Raw genomic sequence first — 27858 nt, forward strand, 5'->3', positions numbered from 1 at the left:
GAGTTCGAGACCAGCCTGGCCAACCTGGAGAAACCCTGTCTCTACTAAAAATACAAAAATTAGCCGGGTGTGGTGGCACACGCCTGTAATCCCAGCTACTTGGGAGGCCGAGGTGAAGAATCACTTGAACCCAGGAGGTGGAGGTTGCAGTGAGCCGAGATCGCACCATTGCACTCCAGCCTGGGCGACAAGAGCAAAACTCTATCTCAAAAACAACAACAACAACAAAACTATGCCTGGAGTTCCTTCCATCTTTTAGGCTCTGTTCTAAGTGCCTGATGGGCCTTCTTCACTCCTCCCAAACCTAAGAAGTCGGATGTACTAGCATATCCATTGTACAAATGGGGAAATGGAGGCTGAGTGAGGTGAAGTCCCATTCCCCAGGCCACTCAGCTAATAAGTGGCAGAGCCAGGGTTCAAACACAGGAAGAGGAACTCTCCAGCCAATCATTTAGTAATTCCTTTAAACACAAAAATTAGTCTTTTGTTTTGTTTGAGACAGGGTCTCTCTCTGTCACGCAGGCTGGAGTGCAGTGGCATGATCTCGGCTCACTGCACCCTTGACCTCCTGGGCTCAAGTGATCCTCCTGTCTCTTGAGTAGCTTGGATCACAGGCATGCACCACTGCATCTGGCTAACTTATTAACTTTTTAACTTATTAACTTTTTAATAGAGACGGGGTCTTGCCATGTTGCCCAGGTAGTCTCAAACTCCTGGACTCAAGTGATCCTCCCACCTCAGCCCCCCAAAGTGGTGGGATTACAGGCATGAGCTACTGTGCCCAGTGAAAAAATTAGCTATTTTAGGCTGGGCACAGTGGCTCACGCCTGTAATCCCAGCACTTTGGGAGGCTGAAGTGGGTGGATCACGAGGTCAGGAGATCGAGACCATCCTGGCCAGTATGGTGAAACTCCATCTCTACTAAAATACCAAAAAAAAAAAAAAAAAAAAAATTACCCAGGTGTGGTGGCGGGAGCCTGCAGTCCCAGCTACTCAAGAGGCTGAGGCAGGGGAATCACTTGAACCCGGGAGGCGGAGATTGCAGTGAGCCGAGATCACATCACTGCACTCCCAGCCTGGGCAACAGAGCGAGATTCCGTCCCCCCCAAAAAAAAATAAATAAAAAATTAGCTCTTTTAGGCTGGGCGCATTGGCTCACGCCTGTAATCCCAGCACTTCGGGAGGCTGAAGTGGGAGGATCACCGGAGGTCAGGCATTGGAGACCAGCCTGGCCAACATGGAGAAACCTCATCTCTACTAAAAATACCAAAATTAGCCAGGTGGGGTGGTGGGCACCTGTATTCCCAGCTACTCAGGAGACTGAGGCAGGAGAATTGCTTGAACCCGGGAGGTGGAGGTTGCAGTGAGCGGAGATCGCGCCATTGCACTCCAGCCTGGGTGACACAGCAAGACTCTGTCTCCAAAAAAAAAAATAGCTATTTGAATGTGAGCAATTTATCACACTCACAGCGCTGTGCAGCCCCCACCTCTATCTACTTGCAAAACACTTTCATCACCCCTAAAGCAGACACCACAGCCATTAGGCCGTCTCTCCCCATTCCCTGTCACCCTCCAGGGCCTGGAAGCTACTAGTCTGTTTAGTGTCTCTGTTGCTCTGGCTGTTCTAGATGTGCTTCTGGATATGCATACTAATGGAATGATGTAATGATACCCACTCAGCTCTAAAATGGGGAGGACATTGCCAGGCGTGGGGGCTCACACCTGTAATCCCAGCACTTTGGGAGGCCGAGGTGGTTGGATCACCTGAGGTTGGGAGTTCGAGACCAGCCTGGCCAACATGGTGAAACCCCGTCTCTACTAAAAATACAAAAATTAGCTGGGTGTGGTGGTGAGCATCTGTAATCCCAGCTACTCGGGAGGCTGAGACAGGAGAATTGCTTGAACCTGGGAGGCAGAGGTTGCAGGGAGCTGAGATTGCACCATTGCACTCCAGCCTGGGCGAGAGGGAGAGACTCCATCTCAAATAAAATAAAATAAAATAAAATAAAATAAAACAAAATAAAAATAAATATCAGGGAAGCAGTTGATGGGGGAGGCCCTGCACTCCAGCACAGGGAAGTGTCTCCATTGTTTCTCAGAATCTGTGGTCACATCCCCATCCTGCACCTTCATCCTTTCTCCCTTCTCTTCTGCATTCAACCTTCTCTGCCTTTACCTTTTCATCTTTCTTTTTTTCCTTTTTTTTTTAAATCGAGACACAGTCACCCAGGCTGGATGCAGTGGTGCGACCTCAGCTCACTGTAACCTCCGCCTCCCGGGTTCAAGCGATTCTCCTGCCTCAGCCTCCTGAGTAGCTGGGATTACAGGCGCCCACCACCACACCCAGCTAATTTTTGTATGTTTAGTAGAGACAAGGTTTGTATGTTGGCCAGGCTCGTCTCAAACTCCTGAACTCAAGTGATCCACCTACCTTGGCCTCCCAAATTGCTAGGATTTACAGGCATGAGCCACCGCGCCTGGCCTGCCTTTTCACCTTTCGTTCCCATCTTTTCATCCTTATCCTTCTTTTCTTAATCTGCTTCACGCCCCCCTTTATCTTCTGCATCCACCTCCTCCTTCTCTCCCTCTTCCACCTCCCCTGTAAGTTCCCAGGGTCCTGTCTAACACAACTGTCTGAGCCCCAAGGGAGCGGTTCTCTCAAGGGAGAGGGTCCTGGGCTGGTCCCCACCTGCAGTGCACAATGGGTGGGCCTCCCTCCATGGTCTGATCCAGCCACTGCCGGAGCATCCTCCAGAAAGCCAGCAGGGTGTCTGGGGAGGAGGGAACGCCGTGATCCGGCCAGGCCTGGTAGTGGAATTGCCGCACGGATAGCGTCTTCTGCTCCTCCACCTGGAAGGAGGGAGCACTCACAGGCTCTGGAGATGAACGTAGGGAGCACCTAGCTTCTACCACTAGGAGCGGGTTCCCTGGGGTACACTGCAGCTCCTCAGAGGAGTGGGTGGAAGGTTGAAGTTGGTGGAGGGTCCTGGATGCATGGCATATGTCACAGGGGAAGGCTGAGGGCCAGGACGGGGCTGGACACACGCACCTGGAGGAGCTGCAGTTCCCGCACCGTCCAGTTCTCCATCACTTCCTCACCTACCAGGGTTACCCGCAGGTGCCCATGGGTGCAGGGCTGTGAGTCCAAAGGCCAGTAATGCTCACACTTCACCTGGAGGAGGAGGAGGGGTCAGAGAACACAACTCCTCTTCCCCAGGTCTGTGGGGTCTGCTTTAGGCCCCATACGTGAACCAGCAGATGGGCTGGGGGGAGAGTGGGGAGAGTCTACACTGAAGACGCCTGGGGTTACCCTGGAGGAATCCGTAAGGTCTGGGTGTGGGGTCTACATTGGATCAATGTTCGGGGCAGGGTCCTGCACCCAGTCAGCACCCAGGACTCAGATCTCTCACCCGGCCGGCCTCCATGCAGTTGGTCAGCATGACCAGGGTGTGGCTCTGCTGTTCCCACACCAGGCGCCAGAAGTCACCCACCGTCTGTGGCAGGGGACCCTGGGTTGCAATGAACTCCTGGGGGCTCCAGAGACCCTGGTTGAGGAAGGCAGACGGGTCAGGGGGGCCTTAAGATGACCCCCGCCAGCTCTTATCTCTCCAGGCCTGCTGGGCACCCTTTCAATCCCAACCACGACCTTACGGGCATGAAGCTGGCATTGATGTAGTCAGAGCCTGGCTCCTCGTGGATGGGCTTCAGGGGCACCCGGGACCAATCATCTAGGAGAAGAGGCCAGCATTAGCCAGGCAGAGAGACCCAGAGAGGCACAGAGACAAGACCAAGACCCACAGACAGAAGTCATGCCGAGGTGCAGGCAGACCCTGGGAGCTACACAGGGATTGAGAGGGGCGGAGGGACCTCAGCTGCAGGGAGCAGGCCAGGAGGACTCTCCAAGGGACCCACAGCCGGGTGCAGTGACTCACACCTGTAATCCCAGCACTTTGGGAGGCTGAGGTGGGCGGATCACCTGAGGTCAGGAATTTGAGACCAGCCTGGCCAACATGGTGAAACCCGGTCACCACTAAAAATACAAAAATTAGCCAGGCATGGTGGCGGGCGCCTGTAGTCCCAGCTACTAGGGAGGCTGAGGAGGGAGGTTCGCTTGAACCCAAGAGGTGGAGGTTGCAGTGAGCGGAGGTGGCGCCACTTCACTCCAGCCTGGATGACAGAGCAAGACTCTGTCTCAAAGGAAAAAAAAGAGGGGTGGGGCCAGGCGCAGTGGCTCACGCCTGTAATCCCAGCACTTTGGGAGGCCGAGGCAGGTGGATCACGAGGTCAGGAGATCGAGACCATCCTGGCTAACACGGTGAAACCCTATTTCTACCAAAAATACAAAAAATTAGCCAGAAGTGGTGGCAGGCGCCTGTAGTCCCAGCTACTCAGGAGGCTGAGGCAGGAGAATGGGTGAACCCAGGAGGCGGAGCTTGCAGTGAGCTGAGATCACGCCACTGCACTCCAGCCTGGGTGACAGAGCGAGACTCCATCTCAAAAAAAAAAAAAAGAAAAGAAAAAAGAAGGAAGAGAAAAAAAAGGGGACCCACAGTTGGGGGTGGGTCTTGTTTCTCAAAGCGGGTAGGAGAAGGGGACTGGGGTGGGGTGCCGACTAGATCAGGGCTGGGACGAAAGCAGCGGGAGCCGGAGACTCACAGGGCAGCACATTTCTGTAGCGGTTCTTGGCGTTGTTCTCTGAAGCCGAAGCTACCATCTGAGACTGGCTGTGGCCCACCAGGGAGAGTTGCTGGGGGTGCAGGCAGAGGGGGTACCTGGTGTTGGATTTTCTCTACTGTCCCTCGAGGGTACCCCCTGAGCTCCCCTTGCCTTCTTCGGCATCACCCCTTGTTTATCCCTTACACCCTGAGATTCTATGGCACCCACAAAAACAGAACATATGTGTGTGCCACTTGCCTTGTGGGGCATTGGGGAGGATTTAGTGAACCATGGAACTTCTTCAGGCAGGCAAGAAAGCAGGTGTCAGGGGAGAAAGGACTCACTGGGTGGGGGCAGAGAGAGTTACTTTAGGACTGACCCACCATTATTTTAAGATTTCAGTGAGTGGAAAGATAACATGGCTGGGAATCTCTGCACAATCCAATGACATATGCAATGCTGCTTTTGCTTAATCCCGAAAACCGTGAGGTCTGGCCAGGGGGTAGGGGTGGGGGTCTGGGCCACCGGAGGGAGGCTGAGCTCAGCCCCTCTGTCCTCTCCCCACCTGGTACTCATCTGCAAAACCGCAGTTGCTGTCCCTCTCATTCTTCCTGACGTGGTCAGCAAAGTCTTCAGCCGGGATGTCCCCTGGGGAGCTACGGGTTTTGGGGGAGCAGGGAGAAAAGACCGTAACCTCTTTTAATCTTGCACTTTTGAGGGCTGGGCATGGTGGCTCATGCCTGTAATCCCAGCACTTTGGGAGGCCAAGGCGGGTGGATCACCTGAGGTCAGGAGTTCGAGACCAGCCTGACCAACATGGAGAAACCCCATCTCTACTAAAAATACAAAAATTAGCTGGGCGTGGTGGTGTCTGCCTGTAGTCCCAGCTACTCAGGAGGCTGAGGCAGGAGAATCGCTTGAACCCAGGAGGTGGAAGTTGAGTGAGTTGAGATTGCGCCACTGAACTCTAGCCTCAGTGACAGAGCAAGACTCCATCCGTCTCTCTCTCTCTCATTCTCTCTCTCTCTCTCTATATACACACACACACACACACATATATATGTATATACATATATGTATATACGTCTATATATGTATATACGTCTATATACGTATATACGTCTATATACGTATATACGTCTATATATATGTGCTTTTGGGATCAATGAAAAGGTGTTTTTGATCCAGCAATGCCGCTCCTGGGTATATCCCCAAAAGAACTGAAAGCAAAGACTCAAAAAGCTATTTGCATGCCCATATTTATAATGTTCAGAATAGCCCAGAGGTGGACGCAACCTAAGCCTCCATCTATGGGGGGACGGATAAACCAAACGTGGTCGAGCCATACAGTGGAATATGATTCAGCCTCAAAAACAAGGGAGGCTGGGCGCGGTGGCTCATGCCTGTCATCCCAGCACTTTGAGAGGCTGAGGCAGGAGGATTGTTTGAGCCCAGGAGTTCAAGACCAGCCTGCCAACACAGCAGGACCCTGTCTCCACAAAAACTTAAGTATTAAAAAATCAGCCAGGTGGGGTGGTGCACAACTGTGGTTCCAGCTACTTGGAGGCTGAGATGAGAGGATCACTTGAACCAGGAGGTCAAGGCTGCAGTGAGCTGTGTTTGCAACACTATACTCCAGCCTAGAGTGAGATCTTGTCTCAGTTTTTTAAACTAAAATGAAAACATTTAAAAAGTTCCTCGACTTCATGGAACTTCAGCTCTTTCTCACTCTTCCCCTTGTAATATAATTTTTGTTTTCTTTGGAGACAGAGTCTTATTCTGTCGCCCATGCTGGAGTGCAGTGGCACGATCTCAGTTCACTGCAACCTCCGCCTCACGGGTTCAAACAATTCTCCTGCCTCAGCCTCTCAAGTAGCTGGGACTACAGGTGCACACCGCATTGCCAGGCTAATTTTTTGTATTTTAGTACAGACAGGGTTTCACTGTATTTCCCAGGCTGGTCTCAAACTCCTGATCTCAGGCAATCCGCCCGCCTCAGCCTCCCAAAGTGCTGGGATTACAGGCATAAGCCACCGCATCCAGCCTGTAATATAATTTTATAAATGTTGTCTCACCGGGCACGGTGGCTCACACCTGTAATCCCAGCACTCTGGGAGGCCAAGGCGGGTGGATCACGAGGTCAGGAGTTCGAGAACAGCCTGGCCAACACAGTGAAACCCCATCTCTACTAAAAGTACAAAAATTAGCTAGGCGTGGTGGCATGTGTCTTTAATCCCAGCTACTTGGGAGGCTGAGGCAGGAGAATCGCTTGAACCCGGGAGGTGGTTGCAGTGAGCATAGATCGTCCCACTGCACTCCAGCCTAGACAACAAGAGTGAAACTCTGTCTAAAAAAAAAAAAACAAAAAACGTTGTGTCGACCCAATTTTGAGGCTGGCTGGAGGATGCTGGCCAGCTCTGATGTTTTGAGCAGCTGATTCGGTCTGTAACCCATCACCTCCTTTACTGGGCTCTCACACTCTGGGCCACTGTGCACCTGCTCTCATCACACCAGGACCAGGTGCCAGACAACCGGGCATGGCCCCTGTGATCCTGAGCTAAGGAAATTACACAAACTAGAGAATCCTAAACCTAGTTTCCCTGCCTGGCCCATTCCCTCCCTTGGAAACTCCTGCCTGAAGTTCCTCCCTGCACCTCTGCCTCCTGAGTGTCCCTGGTGCTTCCTCCTGTGGCCCCTCAGGGTGGGACAGGCACTTTCTCTCTTGGAAACTGTGAGTAACAAACTCTTCTTTATGTCTGTCTCTTGATCTGTTGACTTTACGACACCTAAAGAATAGTAAAACCGGCTGGGCACAATGGCTCACGCCTGTAATCCCAGCACTTTGGGAGGCCCAGGTGAGTGGATCACCTGAGGTTAGGAGTTTGAGACCAGCCTGGCCAACATGGTGAAACCCCGTCTCTACTAGAACTACAAAAATTAGCTGGGCGTGGTGTTGCACACCTGTAGTCCCAACTACTCGGGAGGCTAAGGCAGGAGAATCGCTTGAACCTGTGAGGCAGAGGTTGTAGTGAACCGAGATCGCACCACTGCACTCCAGCCTGGGTGAAAGGGCGAGACGCCATCTCAAAAAATAAAAAAAAAAATAAAATAAAATAAAAAATAATAAACATACTCAGACAGCCCTACACTTACACTTCTCATGCAGACCAGTTTTTCTCCTTCCTGTGATCCTATCACCGTGGCCTGGAGTCTATATCCACTACTCCAGGGAACACCTTTCTCCATAATCGTCGTGGCCTCCCTGTCTGTAATTGCAAAGGCCACGTGTCAGCCCCCACCGGCCTGACTGCTCAACAGCATTTAGCACCGCCATCTGTGCCTGCCTTTTCTCCTGGATCTGCACTGTTCCGCAACACCTGGCCCTGGCTTGGCCCCCACCTACCCAGCTGCTGCTTGTCCATTTCCTGGGCAGGCCCCTCCTCCTCTGTCCGTCTTGAAAGGTAACTGTTCCCCAGTGTCCAACCCCAAGCCACTTTTCTTGCTGGAAACACACTTCTTAGAGGGTTTGGCCCATTCCTGTAGTTTCACTTTCTTTCTTTTTCTTTTTCGAGAAAGAGTCTCACCCTGTCGCCCAGGTTGGAGTGCAGTGGTGTGATCTCATCTCACTGCAGCCTCAGCCTCTGGAGCTCAAGTGATTCTCCTGCCTCCGCCTCCTGAGTAGCTGGGATTACAGGTGCCGGCCACCATGCCCGGCTAATTGTTGTATTTTTAGTAGAAACAGGGTTTTGCCATGTTGATCAGGCTGGTCTCGAACTCCTGACCTCAAGTGATCCTCCCGCTTCGGCCTCCCAAAGCACTGGGATTACAGGCGTGAGCCACCACGCCTGGCCTCTTGTCTGGATTATTACAAATCTCTTCCACATGTTAGACTTCTTCTCAAACATGTTAGACTGCGTCACTAGTCTATTCAAAATCTTCCAAGAACTCTCATCTCACAATAAATCCAAAGTCCTAACTTTCATCTACAAGCCTGTGCCTTCTCTGGCCCCACTGACGTCTCTCTCACTTCACTTCCCACCACCCTCCCCTTCCTCACTCTGCTCAGTTGGAGACGCAGGATGTTCTCTGAACCTCACGTGTGCTGTTGCCTCAGGCCCTCCACTCGCCCGCCCCTGTCCTCGGAGCGCCTTTCCCAGATGGGTGCTCGGCTCCTCTCCCACTTGCGTAGGCCTGTACTCAGATGACTTCCTCTTAGTCATCTCGTTAGCAAAGCTTTCCTTGAATATCTTGCCTAAAATATTCCCGCTGGGTGCGGCGGCTCACACCTGTGATGCTAACACTTTGGGAGGCCGAGGTGGAAGGACTGCTTGAGGCCAGGAGTTCAAGATCAGCCTGGGCAACCTGGTAAGACCGCCCCCCGACCCCCATCTCTACAAAAAATTAAAAAATTAGCCAGGCATTGTGGTGCGTGCCTGTGGTCCCAGCTACTAGGGAGGCTGAAATGGGAGGGTCACTTGAGCCCAGGAGGTCGAGGCTGCAGTGAGCTATGATTGCGCCACTGCACTCCAGCCTGGACCACAGAGTGAGACACTGTCTTGACAAATTAATAAATAAAATAAAATAAAATAATTCATCTGATTTTCTCTCTAATTTCTTCTAATTTTCACATTAGAAGAATATCAAAATAGGCCAGGGGCTGTGGCTCACGCCTGTAATCCCAGCACTTTGGGAAGCCAAGGCAGGTGGATCACAAAGTCAGGAGTTCGAGACCAGCCTGGCCAACATAGCGAAACCCTGTCTCTACTAAAAAATACAAAAATTAGCCGGGCGTGGTGGTGCATGCCTGTAGTCCCAGCTACTCGGGAGGCTGAGGCAGCAGAATTGCTTGAACCCGGGAGGCGGAGGTTGCAGTGAGCAGAGATCACGCCACTACACTTCAGCCTGGGTGACAGAGCAAGACTCCACCTCAAAAAAAAAAAAAAAAAAAGAATATCAAAATATTCCTCTACCCTTCCTATCCCCTCCTCTTGTCTTGTCTCCAAGTTTATTTTATATATATATATATATTTTGTGGTTGTTGTTGTGGTTGTTGTTGTTGTTGTTGCTGCCCAGGTTGGAGTGCAATGGTGCAATCTCAGCTCACTGCAACCTCTGCAACCTCTGCTCCCGGGTTCAAGTGATTCTCCTGCCCCAGCCGCCTGAGTAGCTGGGATTACAGGCGTGAGCCACCATGTCTGGCCCTGTCTGAAAGTTTACATCATATTTTTTATGATCTTTTTTTATTTTGTATTATTATTATTTTTTTGAGATGGAGTCTCGATCTGTCGCCCAGGCTGCAGTGCAGTGGTGTGATCTCAGCTTACTGCAAGCTTCACCTCCCAGGTTCACGCCATTCTCCTGCCTCAGCCTCCCAAGTAGCTGGGACTATAGGCACCCGCCACCACGCCTGGCTAATTTTTTGTATTTTTTAGTGGAGACAGGGTTTCACCATGTTAGCCAGGATGGTCTTGATCTCCTGACCTTGTGGTCCGTCTGCCTCGGCCTCCCAAAGTGCTGGGATTACAGGTGTGAGCCACCACACCCAGCGATCTTGTTTATTGATATCTCCTGTACTAGAATATAAGCCCCTTGCGGGCAAGAATCTTGGTTTCATTTGCTGTTTGTTTGGCACCTGGAACAGTGCCTGTTACATGCTGGTGCTCAGCTGATATCTGCTGAATGAATGAATGTCCGGGAGTTGAGACCAGAACTGAATTCGCTGGCCCAGGCTGCTTGGGGAGTGAGTCGCAATGGAAGGGCTGTGGTCCCTGTCGCAGAGGCATCGGCCCCTTCTGAGACCTTTGTGGGTAAATGCATTGATCCACCCTCTGACCTAGCTGGCAGCCAGCAAACGCCCCTTGATTTGACCAGATTCTTTCCGATGCACCCCCCAGACCTTCTGCTCACCTGAAGACCAGATCCCTGAGTTCTGGTTTCTGCTGCTTCTTATTCCTGGGAAAAGGTCATTAGGATGAGAGGCTCAGGGAGTGAGGCTGCAACCAGGGGTCCTCCTCCTTCTTCTCCAGCCCCCACCCTCCAGGCGGTCAGCCCTGTGCTGAGTCTCACCTCCTCTTTAGGAAGAAAATCGGCAGGCCCACGAGGACGAGAAACAGGAGGATGCCCACAATGGCTCCGGCAATGACCCCTGTGGGGAGCAGGCATAGGGAACCCTCAGAGCACAGGTCTGATCTGCTCATCTGTCTCCAACCTTGCCCAGCTTTTCCTCTTTCCCAGGAGCCTGGTCCAAATACAGCTGACCCTCGAACATCACCGGTGTGAATTGCGTCGGTCCAGTTATACTTACGCACTTACCCATGGATTTTCCTCTACCCCTGAGACAGCAAGACCAGCCCCTCTCCTTCCTCCTCCTCCTCTGCCTACTCAACTCGAAGACTACAAGGATGAAGACCTTTATGATGATCTACTTAATAAATAGTGAGTACATTTTCTCTTCCTTAGGATATTCTTAATAACATTTTTTTCTTTAGCTACTTGATAAGAATACAGTATTCTTATCGGGCGGGTGTGGTGGCTCACACCTGTAGTCCCAGCACTTTGGAAGTCCGAGATGGGCAGATCACGAGGTCAGGAGATCGAGACCATCCTGGTTAACATGGTGAAACCCCATCTCCACTAAAAATACAAAAAATTAGCAGGGCGTGGTGGTGGGCACCTGTAGTCCCAGCTACTCGGGAGGCTGAGGCAGGAGAATGGCGTGATCCCAGGAGGTGGAGCTGGAAGTGAGCCCAGATCATGCCACTGCACTCCAGCCTGGGCGACAGAGCAAGACTCTGTCTCAAAAAGAAACAAACAAACAAACAAAAAGAATACAGTATATAGTACATATTACAGATGAAATGTATGTTGTTTATGTTATTGGTAAGGCTTCCAATCAAGAGTAGGCTATTAGTAGTTAAGTTTTGGGGGAGTCAAAAGTTATGTGCAGATTTTTTTTCTTTTTCTTTTTCTTTTTCTGAGACAGAGTCTTGCTCTGTCACCCAGGCTGGAGTGCAGTGGCGCGATCTCGGCTCACTGCAACCTCTGCCTCCCGGGTTCACACCATTCTCCTGCCTCAGCCTCCTGAGTAGCTGGGACTACAGGCGCCTGCCACCACGCCTGGCTAATTTTTTGTATTTTTAGTAGAGTCGGGGTTTCACCGTGTTAGCCAGGGTGGTCCTGATCTCCTGACCTCGTGATCCACCCGCCTCAGCCTCCCAAAGTGCTGGGATTATAGGCATGAGCCACCATGCCCGGCTGTTATATGGAGATTTTCTACTGTGTAGGGGACAATTATTTGAAGGTCAACTATCCATCATTTTCACAGGTGACTTGGTTGCTGAAGAGTGACTCCTGGCCAGGCATGGTGGCTCACCCCTGTAATCCCAACACTTTGGGAGGCTGAGGTAGGTGGATCACTTGAGCCCAGGAGTTTGAGACCAGCCTGGGCAACATAACAAAACCCAGACCCTACTAAAAAAACAAAAGTTAGCTGGGTATGGTGGTGCACACCTGTCATCCCAACTACTCAGGAGGCTGAGCATGAGAATCACCTGAACCCGGGAGGCGGAGGCTGCAGTGAGCTGAGATTGCACTACTGCACTCCAGACTGGGCGATAGAGCGAGACTCTGTCTCAAAAAAAAAAAAAAAAAATTAAGAAATAAAAGAAAAAGAAAGCAAAACAAAACAAAAAGAACCCCAACAAAATAGCTGGGCATGGTAGCACATGCCTGTAGTCCCAGCTACTCGGGACTGAGGCAGGAGGATCACTTGAGCCTGGGAGGTGGAGGCTGCAGTGAGCCGGAGGCTGCAGTGAGCCATGATCATATCGCTGCACTCCAGCCTGGGCAACAGAGTGAGACCCTGTCTCAAAAAAGAACAAAACAAAACAAAACAAAAAAGTGATTCTTGCCTTCCTTAGCTTAGACTAGTGGTTCTCAACAAGGGTGATTTTGCTCCCAAAGAGACACCGGGCAATGTCTGGAGACGCTTTTGGTTGTCACAGCTTGGAAGTGGGAGTGCTGCTGGCACCCAGTGGGTGGGAACCAGAGGTGCGGCTCAATATCCTACAATGCGCAGGACGGCCCCCCCACAACAAAGAAGGATCTAGCCGGAAACGTCTGTAGTGCCGATGCGGAGGAAACACTTTGCTGGTTGTGAAATCGTCCCTGGCATGGATGGCTTCCGTTCTTCCCAGATTGAGGCTTCATATTCTCAGAGGTCCTGCTGGCCGGGGAAGGACTCCCCACCAGCGGAGCCTACCGAGATCTGGTGGTGTCTTTTTTTTTTTTTTCTTGGTTTGTTTTTTGAGACGCAGTTTTGCTCTTGTTGCCCAGGCTGGAGTGCAATGGTGCAATCCTGGCTCACCACAACCTCCGCCTCCTGGGTTCTAGTGATTCTCTTGCCTCAGCCTCCTGAGTAGTTGGGACGACAGACACGCGCCACCACGCCCGGCTAATTTTTTGTATTTTTAGTAGAGACAGGGTTTCTCCATGTTGGTCAAGCTGGTCTTGAACTCCCAACCGCAGGTGATCCGCCCACCTCGGCCTCCCAAAGTGCTGGGATTACAGGCGTGAGCCAGCACGCCTGGCTGATCTGGTGGTGTCTATGGGTGTTCTCAGGCTCTGATGGCACAGTTCTCCCAAGATCTGTCGTTAGATGTCTGGTCTTAGGGTAGACTTAAGCCTATGGCCCGTCTTCATCAGCCTTGAAGGCCCCCAAGCTGCAGCTTCTCAGCAATCCTGGGAAGAGTGTGTTTTTTGACAGGGAACTGAAGGGTCTTACAACCTGTACGGGAGACTCATTCCTTCATGGACTTGGCCTCACAGAATTGGACTAGAGGACCTGTTCTCTCAGGGATCCTTGTTACTAAGGGAGAGAACTTTCTAAGCAATGGGGTCTGGCAAAGCCCAGTTCAAACAGCATCCATTGGTCACCACATCAACCCCCAGTCTCTCTCCAGATTGGAGACCTAATCTCATAAGAAACCCTATTCCTAGGAAGTGATTGATGGGGCAAAGTGAGGCTTATGGCCATGGTCTTGGTACATGGCCAGGTCTTTCCAAAGTCTAAGTTCTGAAGTTCTTCAAGTACCCCACTGATTACTGCAAGATGATACAACCACATTAGGGAAAAAAAAAACGGGGGGGGGGGGTAGTTAAATGTATAGTTCCCATGTGATCCCTCAGTTCCACTAGTGGGTATAGACCCAAGAGAAATAAAAACATATGTCCATACAAAACCTACCCACAAACGTTCCTAGCGGCATTACCCATAATAGTCAAAAGTGGAAACTACTCAACTGATCCATCAACTGGATCAATGAATGGATAAAAATGAATGGGTAGGGCAGGTGCGGTGGCTCACACCGGTAATCCCAACACTTTGGGAGGAGGAGCCAGGAGGATTACTTCAGATCAGGAGTTCGAGACCAGTCTGTCCAACATGGCAAAACTCCATCTCTACTAAAAAAATTTAAAAATTAGCTGGGCATAATGGCTCACGCCTGTAATCCCAGCACTTTGGGAGGCCGAGGTGGGTGGATCACCTGAGGTCCAGAGTTTGAGACCAGCCTGGCCAACATGGCAAAACCCCATCTCTATTAAAAGCATAAAAGTTAGCTGGGTGTGGTAGGAGACGCCTATAATCCCAGCTACTCAGGAGGCTGAGGCAGGAGAATCGCTTGAACCCGGGAGGTGGAGGTTGCAGTGAGCCGAGATTGCACCACTGCACTCCAGCCTGGGTGATAATAGTGAAACTCTGCCTCAAAAAATAAAAAAATAAAAATAAAAAGTTAGCCAAGCATGGTGGCACATGCCTGTAATCCCAAATACTTGGGTGGCTGAGGCACAAGAACTGCTTGAACCCCGGTAGCAGAGGTTGCAGTGAGCAGAGATCATGCCACTGCACTCCAGCCTGGGTGACAGAGTGAGTCTCAAAACAAAAACAAAAACAAACCAAAAAAAATTATGCTCAGTAAAAGTGGCCAGTCACAAAGAAACACATAATGTATGATTGCATTTTTTTTGTTTTTGAAACAGGGTCTCGTTCCTTCACCCAGGCTGGAGTGCAGTGGCCCCGATCATAGTTCACTGCAGTCTCAACCTCCCGGGCTCAAGTAATCCTTCTAACTCAGCCTCCTGAGTAGCTAGTACTACAGACACACACCACCACAGCTGGCTAATTTTTTAAAATGTAGAGATGGGGTCTCACTCTGTTGCCCAGACTGGTCTTGAACTCCTGAGCTCAAGTGATCCTTCCACCTCAGCCTCCCAAAGTGCTGGGATTCCAGGCATGAGCCACTGTGCCCACTCTATGATTGCATTTTAATGAAATGTCCCGGAGAGGCAAATCTATAGAGATTGAAAGTGGATGAGAGATTTCCGAGGGCTGGGGGCTGAGGAATGGGAGAACTAGGGAGTGGTGGCTCAGCGGGGTGAGCTTTCTGTTGGGGGTAATGAAAATGTTCTAAAATTGATAGCGATGATGGTCGCCCAATGCTGTGAATATAAGAAGAGTCATTGAATTGTACCTTTAAGTGGTGAGTTGTGGTTGGGCATGGTGCCCCACACCTGTAATCCCAGCACTTTGGGAGCCTGAGGCAGGCAGATCACCTGAGGTCAGGAGTTCGAGACCAGCCTGGCCAACATGGTGAAACTCCATCTCTACTAAAAATCCAAAAATTAGCCAGGCGTGGTGGCACGTGCCTGTAATCCCAGCTACTCAGGAGGCTGAGGCAGGAACCCGGGAGGCAGAGGTTGCAATGAGCCAAGATCGTGCCACTGCACTCCAGCCTGGACAACAAGAGCAAAACTCCATCTCAAAATACAAAATAAAAAGATGTTTCAAAGGAAATGAGAAACAAAAGAGTCCCACTGATTTCCTCACAATGGGGCCTGATGGGGTCTACTGAGAATTTCATCATAGCTGCCTGGCCCGCGCGGCTCTGCTCACCTGCACTCTCGGTGTGGCAGACCACAGAGAGAGACACAACCTTCATTCCGTCCCAGATGGTCGTGATGGTGGCTGGGTAGGACTGAGCCGGCCTGAGCCCCAACACAGACACAGCCTCCCCACATGAAGATCTGTCCTGGGAGCCCCGCTGTCCTCCCACCTCCAACTCAAAGGCCTCGTAGCCTCCCTGGGGGCAGGACCAGGTCAAGTGGACTCCATAGCCCGCTGAGGCGCTGACACAGGAAGTGATGGTGACTGCGTCTGGGTCTGGGTGAAGGAAGCAAGAAGTCAGCAGTGCCATCCAAGGTGGCTTTCCACCCCCTCCACCCCTACCCCCACTACTCAGACCAGTTTTCTGAGATGAGCCCATCCCTTCCTTGCCAAATCCAAACTACCTCATCTTCCCTCCTTTTCTGTCCTCCCCGAAGGGACACAAGTAAGTTCTTTTAAACTACAACTCCCATGAGGCCTTGGGCTCCTCCATCACTGCAGCTCATGAAGTCATGGCCCGTGGCTTGATGGGATTTGTATTCCATTCACCTCTCAGCTCGCAAGGCCTGAGCTAAGCCCAGTTCACCACTTGAAGGCAGGAAGGGGAGTCTCACATGTGGATGCACAGAGGCTCTGCATGGAACTGGCTACGTCATTCCTCTCTGCCCACACGGTGAAGTTGTACAGAGTCCCGGGTTCCAGGGCCTCCACCTTGTACCATGTCTCATTGGTCCTGCCAGTCTGGTTGACCCAATTCGCTTGGGGATCTTGCCCCCTCTGGGGACGTCCCTTGCTGGCCCACTGGACCCGGTATACGTACAACTGAGAGTGGGGGTCTCCAGGGGCCTTCCACCACAGCATGACTGAGTTCTTAGTCTGAGTTTCATTCTGGAGATCTGTGACCTCACTGGGAGCTGAGAAGTGAGAACAGAGGCCTAAGGGGGTATCCTTGAAGACCCTTCTACCCGAGCCTGCCTGCCTCTCCCCCACAGCAAAGCTGAGATATCCATTATTGATGGCTCCAGTGGCTAAGGAGGCTGAACCACAGGAAAGAGCCTAGATACCCAAAGACCATGGAGACCAGAATCTCCTAGCCTGCTCCGTCCCCTGGCTACAGCCCTGGGTCCCACCCTGTCGTCTTTCTGTTCTTCCCAAATGCACACCAATCCCACCCACTGAAACTACAATTCCCATGAGGCTATGGATTCTTGTATCGCTTCAGCTTATGAAGTTATGGCCCCATGGTGTGATGGGATTTGTAGTCCTCCACCTCTCATGGCCCTCAAGATCTGATCTCTGTATTTTCTTTCCCACAGGAACCCCAGGTAGGGTGTCTTCTCACTCTAGACACACCACGTTTCTAGAGGGAGCTGACAAATTTCATCTTTTTAGCCCAAATGACCAAGGATTAAAGAGTTCCAGGTTCAGGCCAGGCATGGTGGCTCACTCCTGTAATCTCAGTGCTTTTGGAGGCCGAGGCGGGAGGATCACTTGAGCCCAAGAATTCGACACCAGCTTGGGCAACATAATGAGACCCTGTCTCTACAAAAAATGTTTTTTTTAATGAGCTGGGCATGGTGGCGCATGTTTGTGGTCCCAGCTACTCAGGAGGCTGAGGTGGGAGGATCACTTGAGCCCAGAAGGTTGAGGCTGCAGTAAACCATGATCACACTACTGCACTCCAGCCTGGGCAACAGAGCAAGACCCTGTCACAAAAAAAACAAAAAACAAAAGAATGAATCTAGTCTCCAGAGTGATTTTGATTTTTCTCATGAGCAGGACCCACTGTGCCTAGGCTGAGAGGTGGGGCCCTCTTGCTTCATCTAATTCCCCGGGACCAGCTGTTGGCTATTGTCCAGCTGGTGACTTTGTCAGCTCCTGAGAGGTGGTGCTGGACAATTGAGAGCTCCGCCTGACCCCAAAGAGTTCATTTCCCAAAGGGAGAAAAAACAGGTCCCACAGCTTGGAAAGCCCTGTCTGCTAAGAAACGACACCCGCTAGGAACGGGACCTATAGCTTTAAGCTCCAGCTGGTGAGGCTGGAGAGGCCCATGGGTACTCTTCATCTCCCAAGGAGCTCCCAAAGTCCCTTCATCTTTTTCCTTCCCCCATCCTAATAGAGTTGGGTTCAGAACCGACTGTGTCTCACCAGTGGCTGCAGTGAGGGTGCTGTTATAGCCTCTGACCTCATTCCTCTCGGCCCAGACGGTGAGGTGGTACAGGCTGCCAGCTTCCAGTTCCTTTAGGGTGATGTCAGTACCTGAGGTGTTTTGGGTCCTGGGGTCAGTCATGCCTTCCCTGATCCATGAGACCCAGTAAGTGTAGGAAGACTGGCCTGGGCCCTGGGGAGCTGTCCAGCACAAAGCAATGGAGCTGTTGGTCCAGTCCTGCTTTCTGAGGCTTGTCACTGCGTTGGGCACTGGGAGAGGGAGCAGAGTCAGGATTTCCACATCCCCTAGTCCTCAAGAGTCCAGAACACAGTGATATGCCCTGTCCTTGTGCAGCCCAGCTCATTAAGAAACACTTCCTGTCAGGGCACAGTGGCTCAGGCCTGTAATCCCAGCACTTTGGGAAGCTAAACCGGGAGGGTTGCCTGAGCCCGGGAATTTGAGACCAGCCTGAGCAACATAGTGAGACCCTATCGCTACTAAAAATTAAAACAAATTAGCTGGGCATAGTAGCACATGCCTTGTAGTCCCAGCTACTAGGGAGGCTGAGGTGTGAGGATCGCTTGAGCTTGGGAGGTTCAGTCTGCAGTGAGCTATGATTGTGCCTCTGCACTCCAGCCTGGGAGACAGAGTAGGACTGTCTCAAAAGAAAGAGAGACAGAGAGAGAGACAGAGAGAGAGAGAGAGGCCGGGCACAGTGGCTCACGCCTGTAATCCCAACACTTTGGGAGGCCAAAGTGGGTGCATTACTTGAGGCCAGGAGTTCAAGGCAAGCCTGGGCAACATGGCAAAACCCTGTCTCTACTAAAAATACACAAATTAGCTGGGTGTGGTGGTGCGTGCCTGTCGTCCCAGCTACTTGGAAGGCAGAGGCAGGAGAATTGCTTGAGCCCAGGAGGCAGAGGTTGCAGTGAGCTGAGATTGTGCTATTGCACTCCAGCCTGGGTAACAAAGGAAAACTCTGTCTCAAGAAAGAAGAAAGAAAAGAAGGAAAGAAGGAAAGAAAGAAAAGAAAGAAGGAAGGAAGGAAGGAAAGAAAGAAGGAAAGAAAGAAAAGAAAGAAAGAGAGAAAGGAAGGGAGGAAAGAGGGAAGGGAGGAAGGAAGGAAGGAGGGAAGGAAGGAGAAGGAAAGAAAGAGAGAGAAAGAAAGAGAGAGACAGAGAGAAAGAAAGAGAAAGAAGGAAAGAAAGAGAAAGAAAAGAAGGAACAAGGAGGGAAGGGAGAAAGGAAGGCTTTAAAGGAAGGAAAGAGAAGGAAAGAAAGAGAGAAAGGAAGGAAAGAAAGAAAAGAAAGGAAAGAGAGAAAGCGAGAAAGAAAAGAAAGGAAAGAGAGAAAGCGAGAAAGAAAGCAAGAAAGGAGAGCAAGAAAGGAAGGAAGGAAGAAAGGAAGAAAAGGAAGGAAGGGGAAGGGAAGGAGAAAGAAAGAAAGAAAAGACCTGTGTCCCCATAGCCCCACGCTCAGCGGGAGGAGACGTCTGGATGGGCTCTCTTCTTCAGGGTAGAGCCAGCCCCCAGCTGTGATTACATCTGTCCTGTGGACTTGGAGAGGCAGATGTCTGAAGAGCCTACAGACCACAGAGCCAGAGCCCAGAGGAGGTGCCATGCCGCTCCTGCTGGTTCTTAACCTCTCACCAAAACAGGGAGTGGCCGTTGAGGGTTCTTACCTGTGGAGATGCTGACATTCTGCCTGGAGCCGCGTGCTCCATGTTTTTCTGCCCATACAGAGAATGTGTACAAGGTTCCGGGTTCAAGTCCCTCAGCTGTCACACTGGTATTTGTTGTGTTTCGGGTCTCAGTTCCACCACCATCTCCAGTGTACTCTACCCAGTAGGTGTAGTCCTGAAGGTCTGGGCCATTGGGGACTTCCCAGCTCAGGGCGATGGAGCTGTTGGTCTGAGTCTCCATATGGAGGTTTCTCACTGGGTTGGGGACTGAGAAATTAGGAAGAAGATCCTGTTGGCAGAGATAGAGAACAGAACGGGGCAAGAGTGGGCCCCTCACTGCCCTCAATGATCTTAGCTCTTGTTCAACTGCTGGTGCCAGCAGATGCAGGGTGTATGTTCTAGACCGTGTTTCTCAGACTTTAATGTGCCAGACGTGGTGGCTCACGCCTGTAATCCCAGCACTTTGGGAGGCTGAGGCAAGTGGATCACCTGAGGTCAGGAGTTCAAGACCAGCCTGGGCAACATGATCAACAGGGTTTAGTAGAAACCCTGTCTCTACTAAAAATACAAAAGTTAGCCGGGCATGGTGTGACGTGTGCCTGTAATTCCAGCTACTCAGGAAGCGGAGGCCCGAGAATCACTTGAACCTGGGAGGCGGAGCTTGCAGTGAGCCGAGATTGCACCACTGCACTCCAGCCTGGGCAACAGAGCGAGACTCAGTCTCAAAAAAAAAAAAAAAGAGAAAGAAAAAACTTTAATGTGTGCACATCTCACAGGGGATCTTGTTAAATGTGGGTTCTGAGCAGTAGGTCTGGGGTGGAGCTGAGATCTCTCATTTCCAGTCAGCTCCCCAGAACACTGATGCTGCTCACATGTGGGTCATAATTTGAGTAGTACTATAGCTTCCATATGTGTGTCCCCTCCCACAAATTCATATGCTGAAACCTAATCTCCAATGGAAGCCGGGCACGGTGGCTCATGCCTGTAATCCCAGCACTTTGGGAGGCCGAGGCGGGTGGATCACGAGGTCAGGAGATCAAGACCATCCTGGCTAACACAGTGAAACCCCATCTCTACTAAAAATACATAAAATTAGCCAGGTGTGGCGGTGTGCGCCTATAGTCCCAGCTACTCGGGAGGCTGAGGCAGGAGGATGGCGTGAACCCGGGAGGCAGAGCTTGCAGTGAGCCAAGATTGCGCCACTGCTCTCCAGCCTGGGCGACGGAGCGAGACTCTGTCTCAAAAAAAAAAAAAAAAAAAAAATGTATCTGATGGGCTACATAAAATATCTCATAGTAATTTAGTTTCTCTCTTCTCTTCCCTTCCTTCCTTCCTTCCTTTCTTTCTTTCTTTCCTCTCTTTCTCTCTCTCTTTCTTTCTTTCTTTCTTTTTTTTTTTTTCAGACAGGGTTTCTCTCTGTTGCCCAGGCTGGAGTGCAGTGGTCCAATCAGAGCTCACTGCAACCTCTGCCTCCCGGGCTCAAGCCATCCTCTCACCTCAGCCTCCTGAGTAGATGGAAGCACAGGAACACGCCACCACAGCTACTTTTTTATTTTTTTTGTAGAGACAGGCTGACCAGTTTCTTTTTACTTATTTTTATGTGGCTGATAGAAAATTGAAATTCTCACGTGTGGCTTCCACTGTGTTTCTATTGGACTAAAGAACCTGTCGCATTTTGCCAGCTCTCAACCACCCCCTACCACTGTCCTTATAAAAGAAGTAAAAATAAAACAGCGGCTGCCTCTTACCTGTGGCACTAGTGACAGTCTCCACAGAGCTATTTACTCCATCTTTCTCCACCCACACAGAAAACGTATACAATGACCCGGGTCCAAGTCCATCCACGGTGACGTTGGTGTCTCTTGTGGTTCGAGTCTCTGTTCTGCCACCGTCTCCAGCGCACTGAACCCAGTAGGTGGAGTTCTGTGGGTCTGGGCCATCGGGGACCTCCCAGCTCAGGGCGATGGAGCTGTTGGTCTGAGCCTCCACTCTCAGGTTCCTCACTGGGTTGGGAGCTGAAAACCAGCACAGGAGGGAAAATCAGTTGTAGTTTCTGGCCCTCGAACTTTCCAGCCCTTCCTTAACCATTGCATCCAGCAGGTGGAGGCAGGGAGGCCCAGCTCTGCACTGTCCAGTGTGGCAGCCACGAGTTCCACGTGAGTGTTGAGCACCGTGAGGTGGCTTTTGTGAAATGAGATGAACCATTAGTGTAAGATCCACACCGGCTTTTGAAGAGTTGGTATGAAATTAAGAATGTCAACTATCTCATTGATCCTTTATATATATATTTTTTGTGTGTGAGTATATACTTGGTGTATATATTTAATGATCCTTTTTATATTGATTACAAGTCAAAATGAAAATATTTTGTATCTGCCAGGTGCGGTGGCTCACACCTGTAATCCCCGCACTTTGGAAGGCCGAGGCAGGCGGATCACCTGAGGTCAGGAGTTCGAGACCAGCCTGGCCAACATGGCGAAACCCCATCTCTACTAAAAATACAAAAGTTAGTTGGGCGTCGTGGCACATGCCTGTAGTCTCTGCTACTCGGGAGGCTGAGGCAGGAGAATCACTTGAACCTAGGAGGCAAAGGTTGCAGTGAACCAAGATCACGCCACTGCTCTCCAACCTGGGCGACAGAGCAAGACTCTGCCTCAAAAAAAAAAAAATTGTATCTGATGGACTACACAAAATATCTCATAGTAATTTAGTTTATTTGTTTTTCTTTTGTTTTGTTTTGTTTTCTTTTTTTTGAGACAGGGTTTCTCTCTGTTGCCCAGGCTGGAGTGCAGTGGTCCAATCAGAGCTCACTGCAACCTCTGCCTCCCGGGCTCAAGCCATCCTCTCACCTCAGCCTCCCGGGCTCAAGCCATCCTCTCACCTCAGCCTCCCGAGTAGATGGAAGCACAGGAACACGCCACCACAGCTACTTTTTTATTTTTTTTGTAGAGACAGGCTGACCAGTTTCTTTTTACTTATTTTTATGTGGCTGATAGAAAATTGAAATTCTCACGTGTGGCTTCCACTGTGTTTCTATTGGACTAAAGAACCTGTCGCATTTTGCCAGCTCTCAACCACCCCCTACCACTGTCCTTATAAAAGAAGTAAAAATAAAACAGCGGCTGCCTCTTACCTGTGGCACTAGTGACAGTCTCCACAGAGCTATTTACTCCATCTTTCTCCACCCACACAGAAAACGTATACAATGACCCGGGTCCAAGTCCATCCACGGTGACGTTGGTGTCTCTTGTGGTTCGAGTCTCTGTTCTGCCACCGTCTCCAGCGCACTGAACCCAGTAGGTGGAGTTCTGTGGGTCTGGGCCATCGGGGACCTCCCAGCTCAGGGCGATGGAGCTGTTGGTCTGAGCCTCCACTCTCAGGTTCCTCACTGGGTTGGGAGCTGAAAACCAGCACAGGAGGGAAAATCAGTTGTAGTTTCTGGCCCTCGAACTTTCCAGCCCTTCCTTAACCATTGCATCCAGCAGGTGGAGGCAGGGAGGCCCAGCTCTGCACTGTCCAGTGTGGCAGCCACGAGTTCCACGTGAGTGTTGAGCACCGTGAGGTGGCTTTTGTGAAATGAGATGAACCATTAGTGTAAGATCCACACCGGCTTTTGAAGAGTTGGTATGAAATTAAGAATGTCAACTATCTCATTGATCCTTTATATATATATTTTTTGTGTGTGAGTATATACTTGGTGTATATATTTAATGATCCTTTTTATATTGATTACAAGTCAAAATGAAAATATTTTGTATCTGCCAGGTGCGGTGGCTCACACCTGTAATCCCCGCACTTTGGAAGGCCGAGGCAGGCGGATCACCTGAGGTCAGGAGTTCGAGACCAGCCTGGCCAACATGGCGAAACCCCATCTCTACTAAAAATACAAAAGTTAGTTGGGCGTCGTGGCACATGCCTGTAGTCTCTGCTACTCGGGAGGCTGAGGCAGGAGAATCACTTGAACCTAGGAGGCAAAGGTTGCAGTGAACCAAGATCACGCCACTGCTCTCCAACCTGGGCGACAGAGCAAGACTCTGCCTCAAAAAAAAAAAAATTGTATCTGATGGATTACACAAAATATCTCATAGTAATTTAGTTTATTTGTTTTTCTTTTGTTTTGTTTTGTTTTCTTTTTTTTGAGACAGGGTTTCTCTCTGTTGCCCAGGCTGGAGTGCAGTGGTCCAATCAGAGCTCACTGCAACCTCTGCCTCCCGGGCTCAAGCCATCCTCTCACCTCAGCCTCCCGGGCTCAAGCCATCCTGTCACCTCAGCCTCCCGAGTAGATGGAAGCACAGGAACACGCCACCACAGCTACTTTTTTATTTTTTTTGTAGAGACAGGCTGACCAGTTTCTTTTTATTTATTTTTATGTGGCTGATAGAAAATTGAAATTCTCACGTGTGGCTTCCACTGTGTTTCTATTGGACTAAAGAACCTGTCGCATTTTGCCAGCTCTCAACCACCCCCTACCACTGTCCTTATAAAAGAAGTAAAAATAAAACAGCGGCTGCCTCTTACCTGTGGCACTCGTGACAGTCTCCACAGAGCTATTTACTCCATCTTTCTCCACCCACACAGAAAACGTATACAATGACCCGGGTCCAAGTCCATCCACGGTGACGTTGGTGTCTCTTGTGGTTCGAGTCTCTGTTCTGCCACCGTCTCCAGCGCACTGAACCCAGTAGGTGGAGTTCTGTGGGTCTGGGCCATCGGGGACCTCCCAGCTCAGGGCGATGGAGCTGTTGGTCTGAGCCTCCACTCTCAGGTTCCTCACCGGGTTGGGGGCTGAGAAATTAGGAAGAAAGATCTAATATGAGCAGGACTACAGAACATAACAGGGGCAGCCAGTGAGCTTTTTGTTTGTTTGTTTTTTTGAGACAGAGTCTCGGTCTGTCATCCAGGCTGTAGTGCAGTGGCACGATCTCGGCTCACCACAACCTCTGCCGCCCGGGTTCAAGCGATTCTCCTGCCTCAGCCTCGCGAGTAGGTGAGACTACAGGTGTGCACCACCACACCCGGCTAATTTTTATATTTTTTCACCATGCTGGCCAGGCTGGTCTCGAACTCCTGATCTCAGCTGATCCTCCCACCTCGGCCTCCCAAAGTGCTGGGACTACAGGCGTGAGGCAACGTGCCCAGCCAAGTGGACATTTTTGATCATCAGAGTTCCTAGTTCTCCCTCAACAGCTGGTGCCAGTAGATGCAGAGTGTATGGTCTAGGCCAGTGCTTCTTATTCTTTACTGTGTGTACATCTCACAGGGGACCTTGTGAAATGCAGGTTCTCACTCAGCAGGGCTAGGATGGAGCTGACAGTCTGCACTCTCCCCAACCCTTTTTTTTCCCATCAGTGTCACTGGCCAATGTATTTCCATCGGCTCTCAGAGACACGGATGCTGCCCACAGATGGACCACACTTTGAGTAGCAAAGACCTGAGCCAGCGCTTTCCAACTGAGCTTCTGCAATGATGGAAATGCTCTCCCACCCTCCAGTATGGTAGGATAACAGAGAAGGAAGTGGAAACCCTTCAACAGGGCTTTCAAACATATGAAATATGAAACTGAATTTGCAGTTTCATGCAACTTTAATGAGCTTAAATTTAATAGCCACGTGTGGGTAGTGGCTACCATATTGGACAATGGAGATCTAGCCAGAGGGAGCTGTCCACATCAGGATCATGGAGCTGATGATCTGAGTTTCCATCCTCAATATGTGACACAGTTGGGAACTAGAAGAAGAGTCAGAGGGTCAGAGTGTCCCCACTCACAGTATCTAATTCCTTGAAAACTCAGGTAACATGCCTTGGCCCCTGCACATTCCTGTTGGTGCGGGAAGATGCTCCTTGGCATTATGGTCCACATTCTAGAGAGTCCTAGACACAGACTGGCAGCTGGAGGTACCATGGACATTCATTCCTTATCTCCTGAGCTGAGACTGCCCCAGGATGTGGACATGAGTACCTGGCTCAATATGGCCCAGAGGGACTGTGGACTAGACAATCGGCCACGTTCTGCCTACCGTCCCGTAAACAAATAAGAGCAAAACAAATGGTGACTGCCTCTCACCTGTGGTGGCATTTTGAGTCTCCCGGGAGCTGTTGATTCCATTCTTCCCCACCCACACGGAAAACGCATACAAAGACCCGGGTTCAAGTCCATCCACAGTGATGTTGGTGTCAGCTGTGCTTCGAGTCTCTGGTCTGCCACCATCTCCAGTGTACTCAACCCCGTAGGTGGAGTTCTGTGGGTCTGGGCCATCGGGGACCTCCCAGGTCAGGGCGATGGAGCTGTTGGTCTGAGCCTCCACTCTCAGGTTCCTCACTGGGTTGGGAGCTGAAAACCAGCACAGGAGGGAAAATCAGTTGTAGTTTCTGGCCCTCGAACTTTCCAGCCCTTCCTTAACCATTGCATCCAGCAGGTGGAGGCAGGGAGGCCCAGCTCTGCACTGTCCAGTGTGGCAGCCACGAGTTCCACGTGAGTGTTGAGCACCGTGAGGTGGCTTTTGTGAAATGAGATGAACCATTAGTGTAAGATCCACACCGGCTTTTGAAGAGTTGGTATGAAATTAAGAATGTCAACTATCTCATTGATCCTTTATATATATATTTTTTGTGTGTGAGTATATACTTGGTGTATATATTTAATGATCCTTTTTATATTGATTACAAGTCAAAATGAAAATATTTTGTATCTGCCAGGTGCGGTGGCTCACACCTGTAATCCCCGCACTTTGGAAGGCCGAGGCAGGCGGATCACCTGAGGTCAGGAGTTCGAGACCAGCCTGGCCAACATGGCGAAACCCCATCTCTACTAAAAATACAAAAGTTAGTTGGGCGTCGTGGCACATGCCTGTAGTCTCTGCTACTCGGGAGGGTGAGGCAGGAGAATCACTTGAACCTAGGAGGCAAAGGTTGCAGTGAACCAAGATCACGCCACTGCTCTCCAACCTGGGTGACAGAGCAAGACTCTGCCTCAAAAAAAAAAAAATTGTATCTGATGGACTACACAAAATATCTCATAGTAATTTAGTTTATTTGTTTTTCTTTTGTTTTGTTTTGTTTTCTTTTTTTTGAGACAGGGTTTCTCTCTGTTGCCCAGGCTGGAGTGCAGTGGTCCAATCAGAGCTCACTGCAACCTCTGCCTCCCGGGCTCAAGCCATCCTCTCACCTCAGCCTCCCGGGCTCAAGCCATCCTCTCACCTCAGCCTCCCGAGTAGATGGAAGCACAGGAACACGCCACCACAGCTACTTTTTTATTTTTTTGTAGAGACAGGCTGACCAGTTTCTTTTTATTTATTTTTATATGGCTGATAGAAAATTGAAATTCTCACGTGTGGCTTCCACTGTGTTTCTATTGGACTAAAGAACCTGTCGCATTTTGCCAGCTCTCAACCACCCCCTACCACTGTCCTTATAAAAGAAGTAAAAATAAAACAGCGGCTGCCTCTTACCTGTGGCACTCGTGACAGTCTCCACAGAGCTATTTACTCCATCTTTCTCCACCCACACAGAAAACGTATACAATGACCCGGGTCCAAGTCCATCCACGGTGACGTTGGTGTCTCTTGTGGTTCGAGTCTCTGTTCTGCCAACGTCTCCAGTGCATTGAACCCAGTAGGTGGAGTTCTGTGGGTCTGGGACATCAGGGGCCTCCCAGCTCAGGGAGATGGAGCTGGTGGTCTGAGCCTCCACTCTCAGGTTCCTCACTAGGCTGGGGACTGAGAATTGGGAAGGAGGGTCCAGCAAAAAGGGAACCAGGTCAGTACAATCCCTCCCAATCCCCTGAGCTCATGCCCCAAGTCCAGAAACAACAGTGCTCATAAGCCCCTACCATGGACCACTGGACCCCACGGGGACCCCCCAGAGGCTCACAGCAGTTGCAGTCCCACCTCTTCGAGTGGGCAGTGAGTTCAGGCAGGGGTCACTCACCGGCTGCCCTGGCCCCTGTCCAGCTGCACAGGCCCTGGAGGGAACCCAGAGAAAATGGAGTCAGCCTCTCAACCACTCCTCCGCCCAGTGAGGCCGCGGGGCTGGGAGGAGCAGCTGGTCCCCCGCCCCATGAGTCACCCTTGCACGGGAAGGAGGGGCCGGCGTTAGGCTGGGCTGTCACGAAGGTCACCCCAACCATCTTTCCTGGGTCGAGGAGAGAAGGGGGAGCATGGCAGGAGTGGAGCTTAGGGAGCTGGGGTTGGCTCCACCCGATAAGGCCAAGAGATAAAATTAATGATTTCATTTCCCGAAATATATGGCCTTGGAAAACCGAGGGCAGAGAGCAGTGAACAGACTGGGAAGAGAGAAAAAAACCAAGGTTGGGGATCAGGAACCTTGGCCTGAGGGTGGAGGGCCTGGGGGCCTGGGTCTGAGGGAGGAGGGGCTGGGGATCTGGACTACTGGGTCTGAGGGAGGAGGGGCTGGGGGTCTGGACTCCTGGGT

At 50.8% G+C, this 27858-nt stretch overlaps 1 protein-coding gene across 1 annotated transcript in view; it reads right to left on the reverse strand.

Moving 5' to 3' along the window:
- Window positions 1-27553, reverse strand: part of PTPRH (protein tyrosine phosphatase receptor type H) — a 28622-nt gene extending 1069 nt beyond the window's left edge. The window contains exons 1-18 of the mRNA XM_063719801.1: window positions 27355-27553; window positions 26877-27143; window positions 25493-25759; window positions 23947-24213; window positions 22562-22828; window positions 21177-21443; window positions 19429-19695; window positions 17747-18016; window positions 16213-16512; window positions 15608-15874; window positions 10723-10801; window positions 10564-10608; window positions 5222-5312; window positions 4657-4747; window positions 3652-3728; window positions 3411-3545; window positions 3050-3172; window positions 2690-2850 (exon numbers count right to left, since the gene is read on the reverse strand). Coding sequence (XP_063575871.1) covers window positions 2690-2850; window positions 3050-3172; window positions 3411-3545; window positions 3652-3728; window positions 4657-4747; window positions 5222-5312; window positions 10564-10608; window positions 10723-10801; window positions 15608-15874; window positions 16213-16512; window positions 17747-18016; window positions 19429-19695; window positions 21177-21443; window positions 22562-22828; window positions 23947-24213; window positions 25493-25759; window positions 26877-27143; window positions 27355-27553 — 3440 coding nt within the window. The remainder of the gene's footprint in view (window positions 1-2689; window positions 2851-3049; window positions 3173-3410; window positions 3546-3651; window positions 3729-4656; window positions 4748-5221; window positions 5313-10563; window positions 10609-10722; window positions 10802-15607; window positions 15875-16212; window positions 16513-17746; window positions 18017-19428; window positions 19696-21176; window positions 21444-22561; window positions 22829-23946; window positions 24214-25492; window positions 25760-26876; window positions 27144-27354) is intronic.
- Between the last annotated feature and the right edge of the window lie 305 nt (window positions 27554-27858).

This window comes from Pongo abelii, chromosome 20 (genome assembly GCF_028885655.2).
Source record: "Pongo abelii isolate AG06213 chromosome 20, NHGRI_mPonAbe1-v2.0_pri, whole genome shotgun sequence".
Taxonomy (NCBI): Eukaryota; Metazoa; Chordata; class Mammalia; order Primates; family Hominidae; genus Pongo; species Pongo abelii.